The 23,423-nt window shown below is 44.7% G+C and overlaps 1 protein-coding gene across 2 annotated transcripts in view; it reads left to right on the top strand.

Annotated features, from left to right (window-relative positions):
* The first annotated feature begins 5,692 nt into the window (after positions 1-5,692).
* The window catches only part of LOC116976681, a 43,230-nt gene continuing 25,499 nt past the window's right edge, over positions 5,693-23,423 (top strand). The window contains exons 1-3 of one of the 2 annotated variants that reach the window (XM_033026528.1): positions 5,693-5,881; positions 21,972-22,039; positions 22,126-22,182. In XM_033026528.1, coding sequence (XP_032882419.1) covers positions 5,833-5,881; positions 21,972-22,039; positions 22,126-22,182 — 174 coding nt within the window. In that variant the 5' untranslated portion in view covers positions 5,693-5,832. The remainder of the gene's footprint in view (positions 5,882-21,971; positions 22,040-22,125; positions 22,183-23,423) is intronic. The other variant, XM_033026529.1, reaches the window with a different exon arrangement.

The following is a 23,423-nucleotide window of genomic DNA, read 5'->3' as shown; positions in this document are numbered from 1 at the left end:
GATAGGCATATGGATGAGAAGGGAATGGAGGGTTATGGTATGAGTGCAGGCAGGTGGGACTAAGGGAAAAAAGTTGTTCGGCACGGACTTGTAGGGCCGAGATGGCCTGTTTCCGTGCTGTAATTGTTGTATGGTTATCATCGTCATCCCCTTTGATCTCGTTTACACATCGTACCTCTCTGTGTCTCTCCCCTCCCTCTCAGTCTGAAGAAGGGTCTCGACCCGAAACGTCACCCATTCCTTCTCTCCAGAGATGCTGCCTGTTCCACTGAGTTACCCCTGCATTTTGTGTCTACCTTACTTTCCTTCCATGTTGACATCTATTACACTACTTTCCAATCTACTTTGCCGAAGTACTGTTTTTCCTTTTTTTTTGGGGGTCATATAGCCAAAGAACAAAGACAGTCATTAAGTGCTGGCAGTTGTCTAGCTGATAATGGTGTCTGTCCTGAACCAATCCCTACTTGTGAAATTTTGGTTGTAATATTTTTCATTTCTTCACAACACAACTCTTCCAAATTTTAAATTTGCGTTATGCAAATTTACCTGTGACATCTGCTTACACTTGAACTTAGACCAGTCCATCTTCTGTATCATTGAAATTTATGAGCGAACAAGGATTTCTTCCCATTTCTGGCCACCTGGACTGAAAAAGAGTTACCAAGGTAGCATTTCACTTAAAGGTACACATTGTCAATGCTTCTACTAGCTTTTTAGTTATTGACTTACCGGCTCCGCATGGAAATAATTTTCAAGTTCCAACGGCTCACAGTGATTTTTGTTTAAGAAGGAACAGCAGATGCTGGAAAATCGAAGGTAGACAAAGGTGCTGGAGAAACTCAGCGGGTGCAACAACGTCTAAAGAGCGAAGGAAATAGGCAAAGTTTCGGGCCAAAACCCTTCTTCAGACTGATGTGGGTGGGGGGGGGGGGGGGGGGGGGAAGGGATGAGAAGAAAGGAAAAAGGAAGAGAAGCCCGAGGGCTGAGAAGGGGAGGAGACAGCAAGGGCTACCGGAAATTTGTGAATTCAATGTTTATGCCACTAGGGTGCAGACTGCCCAAGCGGAATATGAGGCTCACAATGATTATTTATATTCTTTGGATATGGACTTCTTTACTGAGTGAAATAGCGTCCTTTCATCTATTTAGTGTGACCTGTTATTTAAAGTGATTAAATGTAGAGATTCAAGCCACAAAGTAGTCATTTGGCCTGCTTTGTTTATGCCAGCCACCAAGGTATTCCCATTGGCCATTGCTGACCCCCCCCCCCCCCCTTCATGGCACCGTTCCCTTTGGCCAGTGCTTTCCCTCCCTCTCTTTTAAGTACATAGACAATAGTTGCAGAAGTAGGCTATTTGACCCTTCGAACCAGCATCGCCATTCAATGTGATCATGGCTGATCATCCACAATCAGTCCCCGTTCCTGCCTTCTCCCCACACCCCTTGATTCTGCTAGCCCTAGGAGCTCTATCTAATTATTTTGAATGCATCCAGTGAATTGGCCTCCACTGCCTTCTGAGGCAGAGAATTCCACAAATTCATAACTCTGAAAAAGCTTTTCCTCGTCTCAGTTGTAAATGGCCTACCCCTTATTTTTAAACTGTGGCCCCTGGTTCTGGAGTCCCTCAACATTAGGAACATGTTTCCTGCATCTAGCGTGTCCAATGTCTTAATTTTATATGTTTCTGTAAGATCCCCTCTCATCCAAGTCGAGAGTTTTATTGTTGGTAGACAAAATTGCTGGAGAAACTCAGCGGGTGCGGCAGCATCTATGGAGCGAAGGAAAGAGGCAACGTTTCGGGCTGAAACCCTGCTTCAGAGAGCTTTATTGTGTGTCCCAGATAGGACAATGAAATTCTTAATTCCTGCAGCATAACAGAATATATAAACATACAAAACAGAAGATAAAAGTTCAGTGTGGCTATAAACCATACACAATAAATAAACATGCCATTAACTTTCTTCATTGCCTGCTGTACTTGCATGCTTACTTTCAGTGACTGATGCACAAGGACACCCAGATCTCGTACTAACCATTTTCCTAACCTAACACCATGCAGATAATAATCTGCCTTCCTGTTCTTGCCACCAAAATGAATAACGTCACATTTATCCACATTATACCTAACTTGTCCAAGTCACCCTGCATCCTCATAGCATCCTCTTCACAGTTCACACTGCCACCCAGCTATGCGCCATCTGCAAATTTGCTAATGCACTTTTAATTCCTTCAACTAAATCATTAATGTATATTGTAAATAGCTTTGGTCCCAGCACCGAGCCTTGTGGCACCCTATTAGTTACTGCCTGCCATTCTGAAAGGGACCCGTTAATCCCTACTCTTTGTTTCCTGTCTGCCAACCAATTTTCTATCCATGTCAATACCCTACCCCCAATACCATGTATTCTAATTTTGCCCACTAATCTGTGTGAGACCTTATTAAAGGCTTTCTGAAAGTCCAGGTACACTACATCCACTGGCTCTCCCTTATCCATTTTACTTGTTACATCCTCAAAAAATTCCAGAAGATTTGTGAAGCATGATTTCCCTTTCGTAAATCCCTGCTTACTTGGCTCCATCCTGTTACTGCTATTCAAATGTGCCACTGTTACATCTTTGGAGCGAAGGAAATATGCGACGTTTCGGGTCGAGACCCTTCTTCAGACTGATGTGGAGAAAGGAAGAGGCGGAGACAATGGGCTGTGGGAGAGCTGGGAAGGGGAGGGGAAAGAAGGAGAAAGCAGGGACTACCTGAAATTGGAGAAGTCAATGTTCATACTGCTGGGGTGTAAACTGCCCAAGCAAAATATGAGGTGCTGCTCCTCCAATTTACGGTGGGGCTCAATCTGGCCATGAGGAGGCCCAGGACAGAAAGGTCGGATTCGGAATGGGAGGGAGAGTTGAAGTGCTGAGCCACCAGGAGATCAGGTTGGTTATTGCAAACCGAGCAGAGGTGTTGGGCGAAGCGATCGCCAAGCCTACGCTTGGTCTCATCGATGTAAAGCAGCTGACACCCAGAGCAACGGATGCAATAGATGAGGTTGGAGGAGGTTGAACCTCTGCCGCATTTGGAAAGACTGTTTGGGTCCTTGAATGGAGTCAAGAGGGGAGGTAAAGCGACAAGTTAGCATTTCCTGCGGTTCACCAGGGAGTTGCGGAGGGAGCGGTCTCTGCGGAAAGTCGAAAGGGGAGGAGATGTGAAGATAGGAAGATGTGGCCAGTGGTGGGATCCTGTTGGAGGTGGCAAAAATGTTGGAGGATTATTTGTTGTATGTGGTGGATGGTAGGGTGGAAGGTGAGGACAAGGCGGACTCTGCCCTTGTTACGAGTGGTGGGATGGGGAGTGAGAGCAGCGTTACGGGGTATTGAAGAGATCCTGGTGAGAGCCTCATCTATAATAGAAAAGGGGAACTCCCGTTCCCTAAGGAATGAGGACTTCTCCGATGCCCTGGTTTGGAATACCTCATCCTGGGTGCAAGTGCGGCGTAGACGGAGGAATTGGGAGTAGGGGATGGAGACCTTACAGGAAGCAGGGTGTAAGAAGTGTAGTCCAGATAGCCATGGGAGTCAGTGGGTTTATAGTGGACGTCGGTCAGTAGTCTGTCACCTGCGATGGAGATAGTGAGGTTTAGAAACGGCAGGGAGATGTCGGAAATGGTCCAGGTGTATTTGAGTGCTGGATGGAAGTTAGTGGTGAAATGGATGAAGTCAGTGAGTTCTGTATGGGGTGCAGGAGGTAGCACCAATGCTTTAAGATGTGGTCGTAGAGTTGGAGGGAAGGGGGAATCACAGAAGCAGGGCAGTGAGAAAGGAGGTTGTTAAACTGTCTTTGGAGAGAGGACTTAAGATATGGTCGTAGTGTTGGAGGGAAGGGGGAATCACAGGGGGGGGGGGGGGGGCAGTGAGAGAGGAGGTTGTTAAACTGTCTTCGGAGAGAGTTACTGTACATCTTTAATAATCGACTGCAGCATCTTCCCCATTCCCCATTGATGTCAGGCTAACTGGTCTACAATTCCCTGCTTTCTCTCTCCCAACTTTCTTAAAAAGTGGGATAACATTGGCTACGCTCCAATCCACAGGAACTGATCCAGAAGCTATGGAAGATTGGAAAATGATCACCAATGCGTCCACAATATCTAGAGCCACCTCCTTGAGTACCCTGGGATGCAAGCAGATCATCAGGCTCTGGGGATTTAGCAGCCTTCAGTCCCATCAGTCTACACAACACCATTTCCTGACTAATGTCTCCAATTGGCCTGCAGTAATGCTGGAGAAACTTAGCGGGTGAGGCAGCGTCAATGGAGAGAAGGAAATGGCGAGGTTTAGGGTCCAAATCCTTCTTCAGTGGTGGCCCCACCTCCCATCGGCAAGTGGTCGCCCCGCCCCATTGGCCAGTGTTTCGCCCCCATTGGCCAGTGGTCATCCCGCCCCGCCCCCATTGGCCAGTGGTCATCCCGCCCCCATTGGCAAGTGTTCGCCCCGCCCACATTGGCCAGTGGTCATCCCGTCCCCATTGGCCAGTGTTCGACCCGCCCCATTGGCCAGTGGTCGCCCCAATGGCCAGTGTTCGCCCCGCCCGCATTGGCCAGTGGTTATCCCGCCCCATTGGCCAGTGTTCGCCCCGCCCACATTGGCCAGTGGTCATCCCGCCCCATTGGCCAGTTTTCGCCCCGCCCCATTGGCCAGTGGTCGCGCCACCCAATTGGCCAGTGTTTGCCCCGCCCCATTGACCAGTGTTTTTCCCGCCCACATTGGCCAGTGGTCATCCCGCCCCATTGGCCAGTGTTCGACCCGCCCCATTGGCCAGTGGTCATCCCGCCCCGCCCCCATTGGCCAGTGTTCGCCCGCCCACATTGGCCAGTGGTCATCCCGCCCCCATTGGCAAGTGTTCGCCCCGCCCACATTGGCCAGTGGTCATCCCGTCCCCATTGGCCAGTGTTCGACCCGCCCCATTGGCCAGTGGTCGCCCCAATGGCCAGTGTTCGCCCCGCCCACATTGGCCAGTGGTTATCCCGCCCCATTGGCCAGTGTTCGCCCCGCCCACATTGGCCAGTGGTCATCCCCCCCCATTGGCCAGTTTTCGCCCCGCCCCATTGGCCAGTGGTCGCGCCACCCAATTGGCCAGTGTTTGCCCCGCCCCATTGACCAGTGTTTTTCCCTCCCACATTGGCCAGTGGTCATCCCGCCCCATTGGCCAGTGTTCGACCCGCCCCATTCGCCAGTGGTCGCCCCATTGGCCAGTGGTCATCCCGCCCCATTGGCCAGTTTTCGCCCCGCCCCATTGGCCAGTGGTCGCGCCACCCAATTGGCCAGTGTTTGCCCCGCCCCATTGACCAGTGTTTTTCCCTCCCACATTGGCCAGTGGTCATCCCGCCCCATTGGCCAGTGTTCGACCCGCCCCATTCGCCAGTGGTCGCCCCATTGGCCAGTGGTCATCCCGCCCCCATTGGCCAGTTTTCGCCCCGCCCCATTGGCCAGTGGTCGCGCCACCCAATTGGCCAGTGTTTGCCCCGCCCCATTGGCCAGTGTTTTTCCCGCCCACATTGGCCAGTGTTCGCCCCGCCCCCATTGGCCAGTTTTCGCCCCGCCCCATTGGCCAGTGGTCGCCCCGCCCACATTGCCCAGTGGTCGCGCATCCCCCATTGGCCAGTGGTCGCGCCGCCCCCATTGGTCAGTGTTCGCGCCGCCTCCATTGGCCGTCGGAAAGGGCGCGGCTGCCGCGAGGGGGCGGCGTCGACTGGACCGAAAATCCTATATCGTTGGCGTCGACGGTCGGGGGCGGTGTCATGAGGAGCTGCCGTTAGTGTCGACGCAGTGAGCGGCAACCGACGATGCCGGGAAGGAGGAAGAAGATAAGACGACTGCGCTGTCGTGCCCGAGGTGAGCAGGCTGCTGTGTCTGACTCGGTGTGTCTGACTGTGAAAAAAATATCTGTAGAACTCACGGCAGTACAGCACAGGATAGACACAAAAAGCTGGAGTAACTCAGCGGGACAGGCAGCATCTCTGGAGAGAAGGGAATGGGTGGGCGGTTCAGACTTCTTCAGACTGGTTAGGGATGTCTAAGATAAAGAACAATGAATGAAAGATATGTGTATTTTTACAATACTGGAGAGATTTTAGCACAGAACATTAAAAATGTCATATCTCCACTGTTTCAAGAGGCATGGTGTTATTTTCTTCCGGGATTATTACTCGAATGTACAAGAGATAGTAGAGATAAAATCAAGTTATGAATTAAATAAATTCCCTGGTTCAACCAGTTTATATCTCAAAAATGTCAATTTTAGGACACCAAAAATGTGACATGCTTTGACACAATGAAATAAAGAGGCAATTTCTGCATTAATTTAATTATAATTCAAAACATTTTCAAGTTTGTTGCTTTGCAGAGATGCTTGTTTCACAGTAATAAGCAAAACCTTTGATGAATTTGGCATTAAGTGCTCTGAATGGCCATATTCGGTGGTTCCTCTTGAAGTCCACTCTATTTTAACGTAACCACCGTTACACCACAATGTTAAATTAAGACCAAAGAACTTTCCAAGGAGATTGAAAATGTTATAGTTTACTCAATAGATAATGAAATTATGAGAAGAAAGTAACCTTAATATCAAGATTCTGTAAAAGCTGTTGCATGCCAAAATTAGTGATTTTTTTTTGGTGTCCACCAGTACATGTGTAACACCAGCATTTTGCAGTTGCTATATTTCCATCAAATTATGTACCTGCAGTCTCTTTTCATGTATGGACTGGTTGGTTCCATAAAGTTTATTCAAAACATGAGGGAAAAAAAAGAAATACTGGAAGAAACAGGAGCTGCTTTCATTTTGGTGTCCACCCTTGAACAGCGTAACGCACGTTTCGGTAGATAACAAGAATATTACTAATTTAATCACATACTCCATGTTTATAGCAAGAAAGCACATTTGTATGTTGAAAAACAGCAAAAGTGAAGAAATCAGCTATCATGCTTTAGAAAAAAAATTACTTTCTAAATTTCATGTAACGGTTGTTATGGTGGACACCAAACATAAAGTGTAAAGAAAATGCATAGGAACAAGCAAGGAATTTTGTTCATTAATCAAATTTTCTGTAACTTCATGAACTATCTCTCCCTCTCTGAGGGTTTTTGATTAATCTGAATCGTGTTGAAATTTATTTGTGATCTTCAGTTTTATGTACGTCACACTTTTTGTACCCAGTATTGTAAAAACACACATGCCAAAAATTAACGAATCTAAAGGAAACACGCCCTTGTCGGCTATTTCTAGGGTGAAAATGAGAAGCTAGTGTGACTTGGGTGGGGGAGGGATAGAGAGAGAGTGAGAGAAATCTATTGATGTCGCCCAAGCAAAATATGAGATGTTGTTCCTCCAATTTTGCGTTTAGCTTCACTCTGACAATGAATGAGACCAAGGTCTGTGTAAGAATGGGAGGGAGAATTAAAGTGTCTGGCAACTGGGAGATCAAGTAGGTTCAGGCGGGCTGAGCGTTTATTCTTTAGGGAACGGGGGTTCGCCTCTTCCACTATAGATCAGGCTCTCACCAGGGTCTCTTCTATACCCCGTAACTCTGCTCTCACTCCCCATCCCCTCACTCGTAACAAGGGCAGAGTCCCCCTTGTCCTCACCTTCCACCCTACCAACCGTCACATACAACAAATAATCCTCCGACATTTTCGCCACCTCCAACTCCCTGGTCAATTCGTCCCTTCCCACCCTAACCACCCCGTCTCCTCGCACTTTCCCTTGCAACCGCAAGAAATGCTACACTTGTCGCTTTACCTCCCCCCCATGGCTCCATCCAAGGACCCAAGCAGCCTTTCCAGGTGCGGCAGAGGTTCACCTGCACCACCTCCAACCTCATCTATTGCATCCGCTGCTCTAGGTGTCAGCAGCTCTACATCGGTGAGACCAAGAGTAGGCTGGCGATCGCTTTGCCCAACACCTCCATTCGGTTTGCAATAACCAAACTGATCTCCCAGTAGCTCAGCACTTCAGCTCCCCCTCCCATTCCGAATCTGACCTTTCTGTCCTGGGCCTCCTCCATGACCAGAGTGAGGCCCAGCGTAAATTGGAGGAGCAGCACCTCATATTTTGCTTGGGTAGTTTACACCCTAGCTGTATGAACATTGACTTCTCCAATTTCAGGTAGTCCCTGCTTTCTCCTCCTTTCCTCTCCCCTTCCCAGCTCTCCCACAGCCTACTGTCTCCGCCTCTTCCTTTCTTCTTCCCCGCCCCCCCACATCGATCTGAAGAAGGGTCTCGACATAGTTCGAGTCTCCATAGATGCTGCCTCACCCTCTGAGTTTCTCCAGCATTTTTGTCTACCCGGGAAATGATCGCCCAGTCTTCGTTTGGTCTCGCCGATGTATAAGAGTCCACATCTTGAACATCGGATACAGTAGATGAGGTTGGAGGAGGTGCAAGTGAACCTCTGCCTCACCTGAAAGGACTGTCGTGGTCCCTGGACAGAGTCAAGGGAAGAGGTATAGTGACAGGTTTTGCACCTTCTGTGGTTGCAGGAGAAGGTACCTGGGGGTTGGGTGGGAATGAGTGAGTCAACGAGGGAGTTGCGGAGGGAACGGTCTGCGAAAGAGATGGAGGTTGGAAAATGTGGCTAGTGGATCCTGTTGGAGGTGGCGGAAATTTCGGAGGATGATGTGTTGTATGCGACAGCTGATGTGGTGGTAGGCGACGAGTAGGGGGATTCTGTCTGTTGTGCCGGGGGAGCAAGGGCAGAGTTGCGGGGTACCAAGGAGACACGAGTGAGAGCCTCGTCTATGATGGGAGAGGAGACCTAAAGAATGAGGACATCTCGGTTGTTCTAGTGTGGAACATCTCATCTTGGGCAACACAGGAACTGTTTCCGTTATAGAATATACAACGAGTCAAGAGTTTTATTGCAGGTACCCACAATTGCTGGGGAAACTCAGCGGGTGCAGCAGCATCTACGGAGCGAAGGAAATAGGCGACGTCAATGAAATTCTTGCTTGCTGCAGCACAACAGAATATATAAACATAATACAGAACTGGAGATAAGAGTTCAGTGTGTCTATATACCATAGACCAATATCCTGGCAGGGAGATTTGCAAAGGCTACTGGGGAGACTTTAAACTAGAACGGTTGGGGGGAGGGACTCAAATAGAGAAAGCTAGTAGACAGTGTGTGAAGCAGGAGGCAGAGAAGATAAGCACGCAGACCCAACATGTAGGGGGGAAAGAAGAAAAAGATAATAAACAGAATAAGAGGTAGTGGGTTTCTTATATCTGTGAGCAGAGAGACAGAGGGGTGTAAAATGAGGGTAGAAGCAATAGGTAGCAAGGTGAAAAGTAAAAGTGGCAGGCAGACAAATCCAGGGCAAAAATCAAAAAGGGCCACTTTTCAACATAATTGTATAAGGGGTAAGAGTGTTGTAAAAACAAGCCTGAAGGTTTTGTGTCTCAATGCAAGGAGCATTCGTAATAAGGTGGATGAGTTGACTGTGCAGATAGCTATTAATGACTATGATATAGTTGGGATCACGGAGACATGGCTCCAGGTTGACCAAGGATGGGAGCTGAACATCCAGGGATTTTCAATATTCAGGAGGGATAGACAGAAAGGAAAAGGAAGTTGGGTAGCGTTGCTGGTTAGAGAGGAGATTAACGCAATAGAAAGTAAGGACATTAGCTTGGAGGATGTCCGGGAACCGTTGGAGCGAGTGGAGGAGGGTCAGGGCTTTTACCGAAATCTGTAACGTTCCACACTTCATAGGGAGGGTTCTGGTGGAAGCCGCTGATTGGTGGAAGCAGACTAGAGGAAGCAGCTGATTGGGTGCAAACTCAGGTTAGCATTTCTGCTTTCTGGTTAAAGGTACAGTGCTTTAGTAAAGGTACAGTGAGCCAAGGGTACAGTGGGCTAAAGGTACAGTGCTTTAGTAAAGGTACAGTGAGCCAAGGGTACAGTGGGCTAAAGGTACAGTGCTTTAGTAAAGGTACAGTGAGCCAAGGGTACAGTGCTTTAGTAAAGGTACAGTGCTTTTTGTTTATATAATAAAGGTACAGTTTAAAGGTCAAGAGGGAGCAGCTGTTGTGAGTCAGATACCTGCTGATTTCTCCCAGCAGTTTCTATTGTATTGTACTTGTATCGGATCCAGGGTAAGGCGGGAGAATGACAGCCAGAGCAGTGTACTGTTCTGGATGTCAGATGTGGGAGGTCATGGAGTCGGATGGCCCTCCAGACGTCCACATCTGCACCAGGTGCATCGAGATGGGGCTCCTAAGGGACCGTATTAGGATCCTGGAGCAGCAGCTCGATGACCTCTGTCTGGTCAGGGAGAGTGAGGAGGTCATAGAGAGGAGTTATAGGGAGGTGGTCACTCCAAAACCACGGGAGAGAGACATGTGGGTCACGCTAAGGAAGGGCAAGGGGCAGAGGCAGGGACGAGTGAGTACTCCAATGTCGGTACACCTTGCAAATAAGTACTCCTGTTTGAGTACGGAAGGGGTGACAGCCTGCCCGGGGGTAGCGACAGCGGACGGGCCTCCAGCACAGAGACCGGCCCTGTTGTTCCGGAAGGTAGGGACAAAAAGAAGAGGGCAATAGCAATTGGGGACTCTATTGTTAGGAGGTCGGATAGGCGATTCTGTGGACGCAGTCGGGAGAACAGGATGGTGGTCTGCCTCCCTGGTGCCAAGGTTTCGGACGTGTCTCAACGCGTCCAAGATATCCTGAAATCAGAGGGAGAGGAGCCTGAGGTCGTGGTACATATAGGTGCCAATGACATAGGTAAAAAAAGGGAAGAGGTCCTGAAGGGAGGATTTAGGGAGTTGGGAGGACAGTTAAGGAAAAGGACCAAAAAGGGTAACAATCTCAGGATTACTGCCTGTGCCACGCAACAGTGAGAGTAGGAATGGAGCGAGGTGGAGGATAAATGCGTGGCTGAAAGACTGGTGCAGAGGGCAGGGATTCAAGTTTCTGGATCATTGGGACTTCTTTTGGGGAAGGTGTGACCTGTACAGAAAGGATGGGTTGCACTTGAACTCGAGGGGGACCAATATCCTGGCGGGGAAATTTGCAAAGGCTACTGGGGAGACTTTAAACTAGAATGGTTGGGGCGAGGGACTCAAATAGAGAAAGCTAGTAGACAGAATGGGAGGCAGGAAGCAGAAAAGGGAAGCACTCTGACACAAGAGGAGAAAGAAGAAAAAGGAAATAAACAGAGAATAAGAGGCGGGGGGTTTCTTAAATGTGCATATTTTAATGCTAGGAGCATTGTAAGAAAGGCGGATGAGCTTAGAGTCTGGATAGACACCTGGAAGTATGATGTTGTGGCGATCAGTGAAATATGGTTGCAGGAGGGCTGAAATTGGAAACTAAATATTCCAGGATTTCGTTGCTTCAGGTGTGATAGAATTGGAGGGGCAAGAGGTGGAGGTGTTGCATTGCTTGTCAGGGAAGATGTTACAGCAGTGCTTTGGCAGGATAGATTGGAGGGCTCATCTAGGAAGGCTATTTGGGTGGAACTGAGAAGTGGGAAAGGGGTAGCAACACTTATAGGGGTGTATTATAGACCTCCAAATGGGGATCGAGAATTGGAAGAGCAAATATGTAAGGAGATAGCAGATATTAGTAGTAAGCATAAGGCAGTGATTGTGGGAGATTTCAACTTTCCACACATAGACTGGGAAACACATTCTGTAAATGGGCTGGATGGTTTGGAGTTTGTAAAATGTGTGCAGGATAGTTTTTTGCAGCAATACATAGAGGTACCTACTAGAGGAGGGGCAGTGCTGGACCTCGTGTTAGGAAATGAGACTGGACAGGTGGCGGAGTTATGCGTTGGGGAGCACTTCGGGTCCAGTGATCACAATACCATTAGTTTCAATATAATTATGGAGAGGGTCAGAACTGGACCTAGGGTTGAGATTTTTGATTGGAGAAAGGCTAACTTTGATGAGATGCGAAATGATTTAAAAGGAGTGAACTGGGACATTTTGTTTTATGGGAAGGATGTAGAAGAGAAATGGAGGACATTTAAAGGGGAAATTTTAAGAGTACAGAATCTTTATGTTCCTGTTCGGTTGAAAGGAAACAGTAAAAATTGGAAAGAGCCCTGGTTTTCAAGGGAAATTGGACATCTTGTTCGGAAAAAGAGAGAGATCTACAATAATTATAGGCAGCATGAAGTAAATGAGGTGCTTGAGGAGTATAAGGAATGTAAAAAGAATCTTAAGAAAGAAATTAGAAAAGCTAAAAGAAGATATGAGGTTGCTTTGGCAAGTAAGGTGAAAGTAAATCCAAAGGGTTTCTACAGCTATATTAATAGCAAAAGGATAACGAGGGATAAAATTGGTCCATTGGAGAGACAGAGTGGACAGCTATATGCAGAGCCAAAAGAGAGGGGGGAGATATTGAACAATTTATTTTCTTCAGTATTCACCAAGGAGAAGGATATTGAATTATGTGAGGTAAGGGAAACTAGTAGAGTAGCTATGGATACTATGAGTTTCAAAGTAAAAGAAGTACTGACACTTTTGAAAAATATAAAAGTGGATAAGTTTCCAGGTCCTGACAGGATATTCCCTAGGACATTGAGGGAAGTTAGTGTAGAAATAGCCGGGGCTATGACAGAAATATTTCAAATTTCATTAGAAACGGGAATAGTCCCCGAGGATTGGCGTACTGCGCATGTTGTTCCATTGTTTAAAAAGGGTTCTAAGAGTAAACCTAGCAATTATAGACCTGTTAGTTTGACTTCAGTGGTGGGCAAATTAATGGAAAAGATACTTAGAGATAATATATATATAAGCATCTGGATAAACAGGGTCTGATTAGGAACAGTCAACATGGATTTGTGCCTGGAAGGTCAGTGTTTGACTAACCTTCTTGAATATTTTGAAGAGGTTACTAAAGAAATTGACGAGGGTAAAGCAGTGGATGTTGTCTATATGGACTTTAGTAAGGCCTTTGACAAGGTTCCTCATGGAAGGTTGGTTAAGAAGGTTCAACTGTTGGGTATAAATGCAGGAGTAGCAAGATGGATTCAACAGTGGCTGAATGGGAGACGCCAGAGGGTAATGGTGGATGGCTGTTTGTCAGGTTGGAGGCAGGTGACTAGTGGGGTGTCTCAGGGATCTGTGTTGGGTCCTTTGTTGTTTGTCATATACATCAATGATCTGGACGAAGGTGTGGTAAATTGGATTAGTAAGTATGCAGATGATACCAAGATAGGGGGTGTTGTGGATAATGAAGAGGATTTCCAAAGTCTACAGAGTGATTTAGGCCATTTGGCAGAATGGGCTGAAAGATGGCAGATGGAGTTTAATGCTGATAAATGTGAGGTGCTACACCTTGGCAGGACAAATCAAAATAGGACGTACATGGTAAATGGTAGGGAATTGAAGAATACAGTTTAACAGAGGGATCTGGGAATAACCGTGCATAGTTCCTTGAAGGTGGAATCTCGTATAGATAGAGTGGTAAAGAAAGCTTTTGGTATGCTAGCCTTTATAAATCAGAGCATTGAGTATAGAAGCTGGGATGTAATGTTAAAATTGTACAAGACATTGGTGAGACCAAATCTGGAGTATGGTGTACAATTTTGGTCGCCCAATTATAGGAAGGATGTCAACAAAATAGAGAGAGTACAGAGGAGATTAACTAGAATGTTGCCTGGGTTTCAACAACTAAGTTACAGAGAAAGGTTGAATAAGTTAGGTCTTTATTCTCTGGAGCGCAGAAGGTTAAGGGGGGACTTGATAGAGGTCTTTAAAATGATGAGAGGGATAGACAGAGTTGATGTGGACAAGCTTTTCCCTTTGAGAATAGGGAAGATTCAAACAAGAGGACATGACTTCAGAATTAAGGGACAGAAGTTTAGGGGTAACATGAGGGGGAACTTCTTTACTCAGAGAGTGGTAGCGGTGTGGAATGAGCTTCCAGTGGAAATGGTGGAGGCAGGTTCGATGGTATCATTTAAAAATAAATTGGGTAGGCATATGGATGAGAAGGGAATGGAGGGTTATGGTATGTGTGCAGGCAGGTGGGACTAAGGGAAAATAATTGTTCGGCACGGACTTGTAGGGCCGAGATGGCCTGTTTCCGTGCTGTAATTGTTATATGGTTATATGATGTGGAATCAATATGGGTAGAGCTGCCAAACACTAAGGGGCAGAAAACGCTAGTGGGAGTTGTGCACAGGCCACCTAACGGTAGTAGTGGAGTTGGGGATGGCATCAAACAGGAAATTAGAAATGCGTGCAACAAAGGTAAAACAGTTATAATGGGTGACTTCAATCTACATATAGATTGGGTGAATCAAATTGGCAGGGGTGCCGAGGAAGAGGATTTCTTGGAATGTATGTGGGATAGTTTTCTAAACCAACATGTAGAGGAACCAACGAGAGAGCAGGCTATTCTAGACTGGGTATTGAGTAATGAGGAAGGGTTAGTTAGCAGTCTTGTTGTGCTAGGAGGCTGCAAGGTGACTTGGATAGGCTGGGTGAGTGGGCAAATGCATGGCAGATGCAGTATAATGTGGATAAATGTGAGGTTATCCACTTTGATGGCAAAAACAGGAAAATAGACTATTATCTGAATGGTGGCCGAATAGGAAAAGGGGAGATGCAACGAGACCTGGGTGTCATGGTACACCAGTCATTGAAAGTAGGCATGCAGTGAAGAAAGTGAATGGTATGTTAGCATTCATAGCAAAAGGATTTGAGTATAGAAGCAGGGAGGTTCTACTGCAGTTGTACAGGGTCTTGGTGAGACCACACCTGGAGTATTGCGTACAGTTTTGGTCTCCTAATCTGAGGAAGGACATTCTTGCCATAGAGGGAGTACAGAGAAGGTTCACCAGACTGATTTCTGGGATGGCAGGACTTTCATATGAAGAAAGACTGGATAGACTCGGCTTGTACACGCTAGAATTTAGAAGATTGAGGGGGGATCTTAGAGAAACTTACAAAATTCTTAAGGGGTTGGACAGGCTAGATGCAGGAAGATTGTTCCCGATGTTGGGGAAGTCCAGAACAAGGGGTCACAGTTTAAGGATAAAGGGGAAATCTTTTAGGACTGAGATGAGAAAAACATTTTTTACACAGAGAGTGGTGAATCTGTGGAATTCTCTGCCACAGAAGGTAGTTGAGGCCAGTTATTTCGCTATATTTAAGAGGGTTAGATGTGGCCCTTGTGGCTAAAGGGATCAGGGGGTATGGAGAGAAGGCAGGTACAGGATACTGAGTTGGATGATCAGCCATGATCATATTGAATGGCGGTGCAGGCTTGAAGGGCCGAATGGCGTACTCCTGCACCTTTGGGTCGGGACCCTTCTTCAGACTGATTAAAGGTCCCGACCTGAAATGTCTGCTCATGTTCCCCAGAGTTGCTGCCTGACGGATCTGCTGAGTTACACCAGTACTTTTTGCTACAACAGTGCAGTACAGGGACTGTGTCTGTTATAGAACATACAACAGAACAGCACAAGGACAGGCAATTTATCCCACAATATGTGCTGAACATGATGCCAAGACCTTCTCTCGTATATCTGCACTTAAACCTTGACTCTCCATTCCCTGCATATCCAAAAGTCTCTTAATTGCCACTATTGCATTTGCCTCCACCTCTACTCCTGGCAGTGTGTTCCAGCCCCCCACTATGTGCAAAACAAAACTCGCCTCGCACATCACCATTAAACGTTGCCCCTCTCACCTTAAAGCAATGCTTTCTAGTGTTTGATTTTAGCATCTTGAGAAAAGGGTTCTGACTGTCAACCTAATATGTGCCTCATAATATTTACTTGTCAGGTCCCCTCTCAACCTGTGGTGTTCCAGAGAAAACAATCCAAGTCTGTTCAACCTCTCCCTGTAGTTAACATCTCCCAATCCAGGCATCATTCTGGTAAACTTCCTCTGCACTTGCCAAAACCTCCATATCCATCCTGTAACGGGGCAGCCAGAACTGCACAGGTCATTTTACTTTCCCCATTCTCCTGATTTGAACAAATACAACCAGATGTCCGAGCTAGACACAATTGCTGGAGTAACTGAGCCGGACATGAAGCATCTCTAAATGTGTGATTTAGAGACAATTTAAAAAAAAAAAAATTTTAAGTAAAAAAAGTTTTATTTTCCTCCATAAACTGTTACATTGTTTCTCCATGGTTGAAATGTCTGAGAATCCACAACAAAACTTTTATTTGTTTCCATTATGGGGTTGCCCTTGCAAAGTCCAAGCTTCTCGCCGAGGGTTGCACAAGGAATTGATCGGGTAGATGCACAGAGTCTCTCGTCCAGAGTAGGGGAATCGAGGACCAGAGGACATGGGTTCAAGGTGAAGGGGAAAAGATTTAATAGGAATCTGAGGGATAACTTTTTCACACGAAGTGTGGTGTGTGTGTGGAACAAGCTGCCAGAGGAGGTAGTTGAGGCTGGGGCTATGTGATAAAGAGTGGCTGAGTGGCATATGTGATAAAGGCTAAACGTGATATGAGACAAAAGATGTCAGATAAGGAGTGAAATGTACATCATACTGCATCTGCCATGTATCTGCCCACGCGCCCAGTCTATCCAAGTCATCCTGCATCCTCATCGCAGCTCACACTGCCACCCAACTTTGTGTCATCTGCAAACTTGGAGATGTCACATTTAATTCCTTTGTCTAAATTGTTAATATATATTGTAAATCACTGGGGTCCCAGCACCGAGCCTTGCGGAACACCATTGCCTGCTATTCTGAAAAGGACCCGTTAATTCCTACTCTGCTTCATGTCTGCCAACCAGTTCTCTATCCATGTCAATACCCTACCCCCAATACCATGTGCTCTAATTTTGCACACTAATAGCTTGTGTGGGACCTTGTCAAAGGCTTTTTGAAAGTCCAGATACACCACATCCAGTGGCTCTCCCATATCCATTCTACTTGTTACATCCTCAAAAAATTCCAGAAGATTTGTCCAGCATGATTTCCCCTGATAAATCCATGCTGACTTTGACCGATCCTGTCCCTGCTTTCCAAATGCGCTGCTACATCTTTAACAATCGACACCAACATCTTCCCCATTACCGATGTAAGGCTAACTGGTCTATAATTCCCTATAAAAGTGGAGTTACATTGGCTACCCTCCAGTCCACAGGAACTGATCCAGAGTCGAGAGAACATTCAATTCAATTCAATTCAATTCAACTTTATTGTCATTGCACAAATACAAGTATAGGTACAACGAATTGCAGTTTAGCGTCTGGTCATAGTCATAGTGCAAGATAGTAGAAGTAAAAATAAAAATACAAAGTTGGCATACAATAAAAGTTAAAAAAAAAAAATACTGGTTAACAATGTGTGGATTGTGGATGAATTAAAACTGATACATAGGCAGATAACTGTATCGGGACCAGTGATCAACTGTATACAAGTGGGAGAGTCTAAGGATGGCTAGCGTCGGGACTCCGAGTTCAGCAGTGTAATGGTGTGGTTGAAAAAGCTGTTCCTCAGCCTGCTTGTGCGAGACCTTGGAAAATGATCACCAATGCATCCACGATTTCTAGGGCCACTTCCATGAGTTCTCTGGGATGCAGACCATCAGGCCCTGGGGATTTATCTGCCTTCAGTCCCAACAGTTTACCTAACACCATTTTCTGACTAATGTGAATTCCCTTCTGTTCCTCCCTCCCACTAGATGTCTTTTGTGGTGCTGTTTTCAATCTGGTGTAGAATTTAAATGCTCCTTAGTACGAAAATTAATGTTGGGATAAGCTTGGTCAATATAATGATTTACCTGTTGATACAAAAGAGAAAATGGATGTGACCTTTGGGTCGGTACCCTTCTTCAGACCTGAAATTTTACCTATCCATTTTCTCCAGAGACACTGCCTGACGCTGAATTACTCCAGTATTTTGTGTCTTTCTTTACCTGTAAGTTGCTGCTTTTCATTGGCAGTTGAGTTAAAGGTAGTTGTAGATAAGTGCTGGCACTTGTACTTGTAGCTGATAGTGCTGTAGTATCGAAAGATGAATTACATAATTACATTAAGTTGGATACTTAAAATAAATTATCATGCACTAGGAAATCTTGAATATAGTGTAGTAGTTTTTGTGTGTAATTAATAATTTATGAACATTACTTATTTAGTGACTGGATTTTGGAAAAGGATCAGTGAAACATGGTTGCAGGAGGGCTGTGATTGGAAACTAAATATTCCAGGATTTCGTTGCTTCAGGTGTGATAGAATTGGAGGGGCAAGAGGTGGAGGTGTTGCATTGCTTATCAGGGAAGATATTACAGCAGTGCTTTGGCAGGATAGATTAGAGGGCTCGTCTAGGGAGGTTATTTGGTTGGAACTGAGAAATGGGAAAGGGGTAGCAACACTTATAGGGGTGTATTATAGACCGCCAAATGGGGATCGAGAATTGGAAGAGCAAATATGTAAGGAGATTGCAGATATTAGTAGTAAGCACAAGGTAGTGATTGTGGGAGATTTCAATTTTCCACACATAGGCTGGGAAACACATTCTGTAAATGGGCTGGATGGGTTGGAGTTTGTAAAATGTGTGCAGGATAGTTTTTTGCAGCAATACATAGAAGTACCTACTAGAGAAGGGGCGGTGCTGGACCCCCTGTTAGGAAATGAGACGGGTCAGGTGGCAGAGGTATGCGTTGGGGAACAGTTCGGGACCAGTGATCACAATACCATTAGTTTCAATATAATTATGGAGAGGGTCAGAACTGGACCTAGGGTTGAGATTTTTGATTGGGGAAAGGCTAACTTTGAGGAGATGCGAAAGGATTTAAAAGGAGTAAATTGGGACAGTTTGTTTTATGGGAAAGATGTGGAAGAGAAATGGAGGACATTTAAAGGTGAAATTTTAAAAGTACAGAATCTTTATGTCCCTGTTCGGTTGAAAGGAAATAGTAAAAATTGGAAAGAGCCATGGTTTTCAAGGGAAATTGGACACTTGGTTCGGAAAAAGAGAGAGATCTACAATAATTATAGGCAGCATAGAGTAAATGAGGTGCTTGAGGAGTATAAAGAATGTAAAAAGAATCTTAAAGAAATCAGAAAAGCTAAAAGAAGATATGAGGTTGCTTTGGCAAGTAAGGTGAAAGTAAATCCAAAGGGTTTCTACAGCTATATTAATAGCAAAAGGATAACGAGGGATAAAATTGGTCCATTAGAGAGTCCGTGGACAGCTATCTGCAGAGCCAAAAGAGATGGGGGGAGATATTGAACAATTTCTTTTCTTCGGTATTCACCAAGGAGAAGGATATTGAATTATGTGAGGTAAGGGAAACAAGTAGAGTAGCTATGGAAACTATGAGATTCAAAGAAGAGGAAGTACTGACACTTTTGAGAAATATAAAAGTGGATAAGTCTCCAGGTCCGGACAGGATATTCCCTAGGACATTGAGGGAAGTTAGTGTAGAAATAGCAGGGGCTATGACAGAAATATTTCAAATGTCATTAGAAACAGGAATAGTACCGGAGGATTGGCGTACTGCGCATGTTGTTCCATTGTTTAAAAAGGGGTCTAAGAGTAAACCTAGCAATTATAGACCTGTTAGTTTGACGTCAGTGGTGGGCAAATTAATGGAAAGGATACTTAGAGATAATATATATAAGCATCTGGATAAACAGGGTCTGATTAGGAACAGTCAACATGGATTTGTGCCTGGAAGGTCATGTTTGACTAATCTTCTTGAATTTTTTGAAGAGGTTACTCGGGAAATTGATGAGGGTAAAGCAGTGGATGTTGTATATATGGACTTCAGTAAGGCCTTTGACAAGGTTCCTCACGGAAGGTTGGTTAAGAAGGTTCAATGGTTGGGTATTAATAGTGGAGTAGCAAGATGGATTCAACAGTGGCTGAATGGGAGATGCCAGAGAGTAATGGTGGATGGTTGTTTGTCAGGTTGGAGGCCAGTGACTAGTGGGGTGCACAGGGATCTGTGTTGGGTCCACTGTTGTTTGTCATGTACATCAATGATCTGGATGATGGTGTGGTAAATTGGATTAGTAAGTATGCAGATGATACTAAGATAGGTGGGGTTGTGGATAATGAAGTAGATTTTCAATGTCTACAGAGAGATTTATGCCAGTTGGAAGAGCGGGGTGAAAGATGGCAAATGGAGTTTAATGCTGATAAGTGTGAGGTGCTACATCTTGGCAGGACAAATCAAAATAGGACGTACATGGTAAATGGTAGGGAATTGAAGAATGCAGGTGAACAGAGGGATCTGGGAATAACTGCACAGTTCCCTGAAAGTGGAATCTCATGTAGATAGGGTGGTAAAGAAAGCTTTTGGTATGCTAGCCTTTATAAATCAGAGCATTGAGTATAGAAGTTGGGATGTAATGTTAAAATTGTACAAGGCATTGGTGAGGCCAATTCTGGAGTATGGTGTACAATTTTGGTCGCCTAATTATAGGAAGGATGTCAACAAAATAGAGCGAGTACAGAGGAGATTTACTAGAATGTTGCCTGGGTTTCAGCAACTAAGTTACAGAGAAAGGTTGAACAAGGAGGGCTTTATTCTTTGGAGGGCAGAAGATTAAGGGGGGACTTGATAGAGATCTTTAAAATGATGAGAGGGATAGACAGAGTTGACGTGGATAAGCTTTTCCCACTGAGAGTAGGGAAGATTCAAACAAGGGGACATGACTTGAGAATTAAGGGACAGAAGTTTAGGGGTAACATGAGGGGGAACTTCTTTACTCAGAGAGTGGTGGCTGTGTGGAATGAGCTTCCAGTGAAGGTGGTGGAGGCAGGTTCGTTTTTATAATTTAAAAATAAATTGGATAGTTATATGGACGGGAAAGGAATGGAGGGTTATAGTCTGAGCGCAGGTATATGGGACCAGGGGAGAATACGTGTTCGGCACGGACTAGAAGGGTCGAGATGGCCTGTTTCCGTGCTGTAATTGTTATATGGTTATATGGATAGGAAAGCACAGTCAGTTGAACAGCAATTTAATTAATGTGAGTTTTATAACGTGCAGTACAGATGAGTCGAGCATTAGAACTGCTTCAGAATAACTGGGAAAATGGAATGGATGCGGTAGAAGAAGTGTACTTATCGAGAAAAATGCACACGAGATGGCATTTTCGCACTCCTTGGTCTAAATGCATTGAGACTTTGACATATGTAGTCAGAAGTTCATCAGATTTGCTGGAGAATTTGGTGGAAGGATCTGATTTGAGACTTTTTTGAGGAGATGGTTTGACTAAGTTGGTCTAAGTTGTTCATGGCCTCCATTGTACCTTTTAAAATTAGCTTATCGAATAATATCTATTGTTTTATCAACTATTTTTTATTTTATTAATAATACCAGGGAAGACTTAAAGATTTGTAATGCTACTGCCGAGATAATTTTGAAAATGAGCAAGAATGCAGAAGGATATATTTGACATAATTGTGTGATATTAAAATTTAGATTTTTAAAAAAAGTATTAAGTGGATAAATACATAGCAAATCTTCATAGTATCATGCACATTTTAATTTCAGCTATCTTTATTTTTTGAAAGCAGTTTTATGTCGTTAAAATATCCCAAAATACATTATTGGAAAGTTATTTTCCAATAATTTATTTTGACACAGCTATTCAGGGCAGATGATCAGAAGGTGTTGTTAATTTTGAAAAGCTTATTAAGGGAAGGGAGAAATCTGAATGATAGTAGTTTGGGGAGAGAAGTCCAGAGCCTGAAGCATAGACAGCCAAAGGCATTGTCACCAGAAGGTGTCTGAAAATGGGTCCCAACATGAAACATCACCTATCCATGTTTTTGAGAGATGCTGCCTGACCCACTGAGTTACTGCAGCACTTTTGTCTTTTTTTGTAAACCAGCAACTGCGGTTCCTTGTTTCTATATTGTCCTCAATGCTGGCTCAAATATGGTTCCATGCATTAAGATTTGAATATTTCACTTGTAGTCTTTGAGAAAATCCTAAAAGGCTACTAACACACTTATTTTAACCAATGGTATTTCAGAATTTGCTGATGGCGCAAATATATACACTCCTCCAGACAGCATGGACGTGTTGGCTACCAAGTACAAGGTAATGAGAAAAATATGCATTTATAATGCTAATTTCTGGTAAAGGTGCGCATATTGAAAATAACACTTTTTTTGTTTTCCTCCAAGGAGAAGTGTAAAGTGGAATCGAGTACAGAGTCTGACTCTGATGCCTGCACCACTGAGGTAACTTATTTCATTCAAAATGGTCACAAATTATAGGCACTTTTGAAATGCTGCTTTATCTATCCACTACAGGTTTTTAACCGAAATTTACCTGATTCCATCAAGAATTGTGATGCATTAACCCAAGTGAGTATTTTCCTGGTACTTAAAAAATAAGTAACGTTAGACTGTACATCAAAATAAAGAATAAACATAGACAAGAAGGGTCTCGACCCAAAAGGTCACCCATTCCTTCTCTTCAGAGATGCTGCCTGCCCAGCTGAGTTACTCAATGTGTAGAATGTATCAATCAACAGCAATACGCTGCAAGACGATGAATATTATAAGCTGCCAACATTTGAATTATTGTTTCAAAATTTCTAACTAATGGTTACAGTTATGCTATGGGGTTGCATTAGATATGTTTTGCTTTTCACAATACTTTCCTTCCTTGAGTATATTTCGAAGCCAGTCATCACGGCTTCGAAATTAGCTTCCTCAGCCTCAATTTCCTTTTGATCACTTGTCCACTTGCATTTAAATGGAAATTGCAACCAAGTAAAATCTTAAAAACCTGATTAGTCAAACCCGAGTGCTTCAATGCAAATTATCAGAAGAGTATCTTCCAGAAACTCATTCTAGTATAGCTCAAAAACAAACTACTGAGAAAATCCTGAGAATTTAGTGATTTGCCAAATAATAATGCATTACACAACTTTACGCCAAATCCTACCCTCAGTAAACCAAATCAAGCACCATACTGCTGACTGCCTCGTGTACAACTCATTCCCCGTGCTACTAAAGCACCTGTTGCCGTTAAATATCACACTGCAGCACAGCTCCTACATTTTGTATTTCCAGTTTTAAACATGGAAAATAGAAATTGACTATCAATCAATGTATCCCTGCATTAGCAATAATGGACACTCTGAGAAATTCAAACTCTAAACCACAAGTAATCGACAATGGCATTTACAATAAATATAATTGTTTTTTTTAATTTGCCTTGATACATGCATTGATACAATCGTACATCATAATAGCAATATAAAATAAAAGATGGTAACTTCTGAACTATAGAGATTGATATCTCATTTTAATATGCACTAGACTAAGTGGGACCCGTTGGGTCCCTGTCACACGGGAGACCTGGTCCCCCAATGCAACCCATTCCCCAATGCAATATTCCACCACTCACCCGTTCCCCCAACGCAACCCGGCCCCCCCAACGCAACATTGCCCCACTCGCGCACATCCCCCAA

Source organism: Amblyraja radiata, chromosome 9 (assembly GCF_010909765.2).
Source record: "Amblyraja radiata isolate CabotCenter1 chromosome 9, sAmbRad1.1.pri, whole genome shotgun sequence".
In the NCBI taxonomy this organism is placed as follows: Eukaryota; Metazoa; Chordata; class Chondrichthyes; order Rajiformes; family Rajidae; genus Amblyraja; species Amblyraja radiata.
This window is presented reverse-complemented; position numbering and strand designations above follow the sequence as displayed.